This window comes from Portunus trituberculatus, chromosome 8 (assembly GCF_017591435.1).
Source record: "Portunus trituberculatus isolate SZX2019 chromosome 8, ASM1759143v1, whole genome shotgun sequence".
NCBI classification, from domain to species: domain Eukaryota; kingdom Metazoa; phylum Arthropoda; class Malacostraca; order Decapoda; family Portunidae; genus Portunus; species Portunus trituberculatus.
The window spans coordinates 5,282,501-5,290,000 of record NC_059262.1 but is presented as its reverse complement, the minus strand read 5'-3'; the positions used below and the strand labels follow the sequence as shown (position 1 = coordinate 5,290,000).

The 7,500-nt window shown below is 49.7% G+C and overlaps 1 protein-coding gene across 2 annotated transcripts in view; it reads left to right on the top strand.

Annotated features, from left to right (window-relative positions):
* Positions 1–7,500, top strand: part of LOC123501103 (flightin-like) — an 8,793-nt gene that overhangs the window by 1,061 nt on the left and 232 nt on the right. The window contains exons 2-4 of one of the 2 annotated variants that reach the window (XM_045249688.1): positions 2,880–3,029; positions 5,089–5,289; positions 6,739–7,500. The exon at positions 6,739–7,500 is cut by the window's right edge and continues 232 nt beyond it. In XM_045249688.1, coding sequence (XP_045105623.1) covers positions 2,880–3,029; positions 5,089–5,289; positions 6,739–6,890 — 503 coding nt within the window. In that variant the 3' untranslated portion in view covers positions 6,891–7,500. Of the gene's footprint in view, positions 1–2,879; positions 3,030–5,088; positions 5,290–6,714 lie in introns of both variants that reach the window. The other variant, XM_045249687.1, reaches the window with a different exon arrangement.

The window sequence follows — 7,500 nt, the reverse complement described above, 5'->3', positions numbered from 1 at the left end:
TGTATCTATTAGTGTGTTTAGTGTGTTCAGATACCACCACTGCCTTACACACCATCACTGTATGAGACATTACACACACTACACATCCAAAGTATACAATGTGACTCGTAAATGAACCGCATATATTAATGTTCAGCTCACAATATTCAATCCTTTTCACTTACGCCCACCAAGAGAGAGAAAAAGAAATAGAAAAGAAAAAAAATGATAAAGAGGGATACAGAACAAAAGAAATAACACCAATACACTTATAAATGAAACAACTTATAAAGCACTACTACTACTACAACTATTACTTAAACTTCATAACACTGAACCTCCACCAACACTAAAAAAGAAAAGAAAAAGAAAAAGAAAAAAAGGCCAACCCACTTATAAATGATACAAATACTTCATAAACCACCACCACCACCACCACTACTACTACTACTACTACTACTACTACTACTAAGCTTATAATATTAACTCTTTCATTTATCAAGGTTGCAGTTGATTTAAAGCTTAACATCTCTCAAAAAATGGAACATAATTTCCCTTTTGCATATTTTTATCATTAATTCTTTATGTTCATTTATTTGAGTTATATTTCAACCCATTTTGTTTCCTCTATTCTTTTTTAATGGGAAACCAGTGACCCGTGCAAAGACCAGCTACCCTGAACCCTTAAACCCTTAAAACCCTCACCACTGCATCTTTTAAGGGATCCAATGCTCTTTAGGGTTACAAACAAGGGATTTGATAGTGTATGGCGATTCTAAAAGGGAAGTTAATGGGTTTAGGGTATATATAGAGAGTTAAGGGGAGTTTAAGGTAAGGTGATAGGTTTTAAGGTGATTTTAAGGGATTGATAAGGTTAGAAGGTTTTAGTAGTATTTGATTAGTTCTAAAAAAAATTAAGAGGTTTTAGAGATATTTAAGGAGAAAAATAGTTGTTTAAGGATGGTTTAGTATCTTTTAAGGGAAAATTAAGGTCATTTAGTTGGTTTTAAGGAAAATTAAGAGGTTTTAGGGACATTTTAAGGGAAAAATAATAGTTTTGGGGTAATATGATAAGTTTTTAGGGAAATTTAATGGTGTTTAGGGAGAGGGTGAGAGAAAAAGAGTAGGTTATCGGTATTATGGCAAGTTTTTAGGGAAATTAAGGTAAAAAAAAGGGGTAATATAAGTGATGCAATAAGGTTTTAGAGAAATTCAAACGATTCCAAGCATTGTCAGAAAAGAAAATGGAGTTCTTAGGAGGTATTATGGAAATTTTTGACGGGAAACTAAAAAAAAAAATGAAATAAAATAAGAAAACTGAGAGAAAAAGGCGAGAATAAACACGAAAGAGGAAAGACGAAGAAGAAAAAACAGAAATGAGAGAAAAAAATAACCGAGAGAGAGAGAGAGAGAGAGAGAGAGAGAGAGAGAGAGAGAGAGAGAGAGAGAGAGAGAGAGAGAGAGAGAGAGAGTGCTCGCCTCCATATAAAGATACTTGGAGGGAAACAGAGGAGGCGTCCATTTTGTTTGTAAGCTTGGCACTCCTCCTCCTCCTCCTCCTCCTCCTCCGTCAGTGGTTGATGCTGACGAAAGAGAGAGAGAGAGAGAGAGAGAGAGAGAGAGAGAGAGAGAGAGAGAGAGAGAGAGAGAGAGAGAGAGAGAGAGAGAGAGAGAGATGAATATAACTATAATAGCAGAGAGACAGACAGACAGACAGACACTAAACACAGAGAGTAGATAAAGTAAAAGAAATAATAATAATAATAATAATAATAATAATAATAATAATAATAATAATAATAATAATAATACAAAAATAACAATAAAGAAAAGAAACAAAAGATAAAACTATAATAATTAGAATAAACAAGAGAGAGAGAGAGAGAGAGAGAGAGAGAGAGAGAGAGAGAGAGAGAGAGAGAGAGAGAGAGAGAGAGAGAGAGAGGTAAGGAGGAAAAAATGGAGGAGTGGAGAGAAAAGAGAAAAAAGTCCCTCCATTGTCTAAATTTACCTCCAGATGACCACGTGGAGAGAGAGAGAGAGAGAGAGAGAGAGAGAGAGAGAGAGAGAGAGAGAGAGAGAGAGAGAGAGAGAGAGAGAGAATTATATGGGAGAGTGGGGAGTGAGAGGGGAGAGTCAAGAGGAAAGGAGGGGAAGGACATAGGGAAAGAGGAGGAGGAGGAGGAGGAGGAGCAGGAGGAGGAGGAGGAGGAGGAGGAGGAGGAGTAAATGTGATGGTGATGGTGGTAGATGTGTTGACAGAGGAGGAGGAGGAGGAGGAGGAGGAGGAGGAGGAGGAGGAGGAGGAGGAGCTGGCACGGTACAGATGTAACCTATTTTTAACAAGAGTTCCTGGCAGAGGAAGAAGACAAGGAGGGAGAAAGAGGGAAAGGGGAAGAGGGAGGGGAGAAGAAGAGGGGAGGGGAAGAGGTGAAGGAGATGAGGTGGGGGAGATGACAGATGGGGAGGAAGGAATGAAGGGCTGAAAAGTCATGATGGAATGTTGGGAGAGGGGAGTGGTAGGGGAAGGAGAGGAGGGGACGGGAGGGAAAGGGAAAGGGAGGGGAAGGGATGGGACGGGAGGGGAGTAGAGGGGAAGGGAGGGTAGTGGGAGATGAGTTACCTTTGAGTCAGGAGCGAGGAATGATCTCCTTGGCACGGGGAGCGGGAGGGGTTGCAAGGCCATGTAGGGAGGGAGGGAAGGGAGGGGAGGTGAGGGCGTTGGGTCCCTTTTGGTCTTCTCATCCATCCCCCACCCCCTCTGGGGTTGATGCAGTGGTGTAACCCCACCCTCCCCGCTGTGTGTGCAGCATGTCCCGCGGCGGTCACTGGTGCCCCGGTCACTGATTAACCCCCCTGCCCCGCGGCGCCCCCTCACCCTCTCCCTCTCCCTAACAAAGACAAGAAGAAGAAGAAGAAGAGCAAAAAGGAGAAGGAGGAGAAGAAGGAGGCGCCGCCCCCCGAGCCTGAGCCTGAGCCCGTGCCCGAGCCTGAGCCCGTGGCGGAGCCCGAGCCCCAGGAGGAGGCGCCCCCCGAGGGTGACGCTCAAGGTGACGCACCCCCGGATGACCCCTCCCATAGCGAGCCCGGCCCCCCTGAGGCCGAGGTGCGGGCTCACCCTAGCGAGGTAGACGCTCCCCCTAGCGAGGAGCTCCAGCCCCCGCCGCCCGTCAAGCGGCCCTCCAGGACCTGGGGCGACACCGTCACCACCACCTGGCACGAAGGTCCGCCGCCCGCGCCGCCCGCCACGCCACGCCACGCCACGCCCACGCCGCACTGCCGCGCCCCCTGCAGTGGACGCGCCGCTCCCCTGGACCAAGCCAGAGGAGCGGGGCCATCACTCCAGGCGGGCGCCGCTGCCCCGCGGGCGTCCTGTGGCCGTGTGCCCTAATCCCCGGGACGCCCCGCGGGGCAGCATGGGTGGGCTAGCGCCAGGCCGCCCTGTCCCGCGCGGGAGGCCCTGGCGCCGGCCGCCCACGCAGCTTGCTCGGTAGAAGTGTGGGCACCGCTGGTGGCAATCGTCCCGGTCCCTCTTGTAGGGCGCCGCCCCGGCCCCTCCTCGGGGCTCACGGAGGCACCACAGGCCCCGTGCCCCGTAGGATGCCCCCTCTGCCCCGCCCTGCCCCGCCGCCTGCCTGTGTGTTGCTTGTGCCCGCTCCCCCGCCCTATCCTCCCTCTCCCTCCCTTCCTCACTGTATCCCGTCCCGTCCCGCCCCGCCCTGCCTGCTGTGCCGCAACACAACACAACACAATACAACACACACAGCATTCCTGCACGTGTGTCTGTCTGTCTGTCCTCCCCCAGTGTATCGCCTGTGCCCCAACACACACACACACACACACACACACACACACACACACACACACACACACACACACCGCAGCCTGCGTGTGGCCAGCAGTCAGTGTGCGTAGCTGTGTAGTCATGTGTGTTTACTGACGTGCACTCATGTAAGCGTGTACGTATGTGTGTACGTGTGTGTGTAATGTACGTATGTGTGTCCATCATTGTATGTAGCCTCCCGTACATGTGTCATGCCCTCCTCTCTCTCTCTCTCTCTCTCTCTCTCTCTCTCTCTAAAATCTCCCGTGCTTTGCTTTAAACTCTCCCTTCAGCTCTCCCCCTCTCCCTTTAGTTGCCTCTCCCTTGCTCCCTTTCCTCTGGCGGCTCTCTCCCCCTCTCCCTCTCTCCCTCCCCCTTCGGAACACTAAGAAGAAAGAAGAAAGAAAAGAAGAAAAGACGAGAAAAATGAATATAATAAATTGCCGACTTATTTTTAGTTACCCTTCTACTAATAATCTAAATAATAATAATAATAATAATAATAATAATAATAATAATAATAATAATAATAATAATAATAATGATAACTAGTATTTTTTTCAATCAATTTTTTTTTAAACGATTTATTTACTTTAGCGGTTTGTGTTTGGTGAAGTTAGTTTAAAGTTATGTTTAGTTGAGTTATTAACAGTGTTTTAGTTCTAGTTGTGTTGTTTTCAGTTTCCTTTTAGTTTAGTTCGTAAATAAAGACGATATACAAATGGTCATATAGAAGTGTGTGTGTGTGTGTGTGTGTGTGTGTGTGTGTGTGTGTGTGTGTGTGTGTGTGTGTGTGTGTGTGTGTTATTTAAGGACGGTATACCTTACATCCGCCACACCCTCCTCCTCCTCCTCCTCCTCCTCCTTCTCCTAGTCTTCCTCCTCCTCCTCCTCCTCCTCCTCACTTTTAAAGAATCTTGTCAAATCACTTTCACTGAAGAACCCAAATGTCTTTCCTCTTCTTCCTCCTCCTCCTTAAGTTCTTTCCTACTTCCTCTACTCTTCTCCTTTCCTCTCATAGATTCACTTTCCCTTCCTGTCTCCATTACTTACCTACCCTTACCCAACCCATTTGAACCTTACCTAACCTAACCTAACCCAACCCAACCTAACATAATGTAACCCAATTTTACCTTATCTTACCTTACTTTAAACCCAACCCAACCCAACCCAACCCAAGCCAAGCCAACCCAAACCCAACCCAACCCAACCCAACCCACCCCAAGCCAACCCACCGTCCTCACACCCCCACAAGTCCCGCCTGACTGACACACCTCCTTCTTCAGAGCCTACTGGGGAGGAGGCGCCCCAGGAGGAGGTCCCCGCTCAGGAGGCCATGCCCGAGGAGCTGCCCCCCGCACCCAAGAAGAAGCCCAAGTTCTTCGTCCACTGGAACAGGCGCAAACCCCGATTCTACGACTACAACTGGGACTACGGTGACAACTACTACAGCAACCTCGTCAAATACATGGACGACCGCTCCGGAAGTAGGCATTCGTGGTCGTGGTAGTCGTAGTAGTATGTATGTGTGTGTGTGTGTGTGTGGGGTTGTATGTGTGGGAACTACGACCATGAAAGTACTTAACAGGTCGTACTAGCCATGGTCGTACTTCCTGTGGTCGTACTTCCTGCGGTCGTACTTCCTGCGGTCGTACTAGCAATGGTTGTACTTCCAGTGGTCGTAATACCCATGATCGTACTTCTGTGGTCGTACTAGCCTTGGTTGTACTTCCTGTGGTCGTACTTTCGGTGGTCGTACTAGCCATGGTCGTACTTCCTGTGGTCGTACTTCCTGTGGTCGTACTTCCTGCGGTCGTACTTCCTGTGGTCGTACTAGCCATGGTCGTACTTCCTGTGGTCGTACTAGCCATGGCCGTACTTCCTGTGGTCGTACTTTCGGTGGTCGTACTAGCCATGGTCGTACTTCCTGTGGTCGTACTTGGTTCCCTTCAGTGCCTTCTACAGTAGCTATCTGAGAGCTAAGCAGAGGGTAACTATGGCTTTCCTTCCCCTTCTGCGCCTTCAGTAGACACTCGTAGCCTGGCTGGAGGGGAGACATGAAGGTAATGGGTACTGATGACTCTCCCTACCCCTCTGTGCCTCCGTCAGTAGATACCTTTGCACAGATAAGAGTAAATATAATGGTTCTTACTCTTCCTCCTTCTGTGCCTTCTTCAGTACACCCCCGTGGCCTTAACAGCTAGTGTGTGTATGGAAAATGACCTTTTTTTTTCTCCCTTTTGTTGCTGTCGCGTCCTTATCAATGTTCAAATAAGGTTAAATGTTTGAAATAATTCCCTTCTACTTCGCCTCCTTCAATAACCTCATTCCAGCAAAAACTTGCGACTTTTCCGCCACTCATGCTTAGGCCACTGATTAAGGTCATAAGGTCACAGTCTCCTTTCCCTTCCCTTCCTCCTCCTCCTCCTCCGTCAGAAAGGTCAAGCTAAGGTGAACTTTCATAATGTTTAGTGTGTTTGTTGTTGTTTCTCATTATTGTTAGTGTTATGATGTTATGTTACTATTGTTGTTGTTATTGTTGTTGTTGTTGGTGGTGATGCTGCTGTAGTTGTTGTTGATTATTTTGATGTCTCCCTTATAGAGTAGAGAAGTAGCAGTACTAGGCATGTAAACACCAAAGGAAAGTAGATCGCCGACCTCCTCTCCCCCTCTCCCTTCAGTAGAGTAATGATTTTGTGTGTCTGTCATGTATTTCACCCCCACCCAGACTGCTCGATCCCCATAAAGACCTATAGTCATAGCATAGTCCGCTAGCCATGCCAGGAGTGGTGCCCTGATAGCATGAGCAGCAGCAGCAGCAGCAGCAGCAGCAGCAGCAGTATAGTGGTAAGGCGTGGTGATGTAGTGGTGTGTTGTGGTGTGCCCGTAGTAAAACCGACCTTCCCTTGCAGTCATGCGAGGCTCTGCCTTTTCAGACATGCCCCGCCGCATGGCCTTCGCCGAGCGAGGCATCAGGAGCAACGTGGCGCGCCGTGCCACCCCTGACGTGCGCACCTCCACGCTGCTGGATGACGTGCGCAAGTCCATCAGGAACTTCGAGCTGTCCCAGAAAACGTACATGAAGTAAAGCCTCGCCCCGCGCTGCCCGTCATGCCCTGCTGCAGCCCCGCCGCCGCCGCCGCCACCACCACCACCACCCGCTGCGACGTGCCGCGGGACCGCCCACTCCCGCAGGGCAGGGCGGCCCGCCAGCAGGGTCGCGGCGCCCGCACCAGGGACAAGGACGCCGTCACTAGGGGCCACCACCACCACCAACACTACGACGGCCACCGTGCGTGGCCCGTGTCTAGTCAAGAGTTGCCACGCTCATAACGTTTCTTTTCTTCTCTCTCGCTGACTCGTGTCTTTCTCTCCGCGTGTCCTTCTTCCATCACGCCTTCTTCCCGCTTCCTCCTTCCCCCTGCTGTGTGCGTCCAGGCGCTGAATGCGTGCGTGTATGTGTGTGTGTGTGTGTGTGTGTGTGTGTGTGTGTGTGTGTGTGTGTGTGTGTGTGTGTGTGTGTGTGTGTACGTATGTGAACGTGCGGTGTGTAGCTCAGCTCGCCCCAACTAGTGTGAGGGGCGGCGGGGAGACGCGCCCCCGGCACCCCAGCCCCGTGGGGCGCACCGCCTTGCCGCCCCGCCTGTCACCTCTTGCACCTGATGGGGCGCGGGAAGGGGCCAGGGCGCCCCGGACCA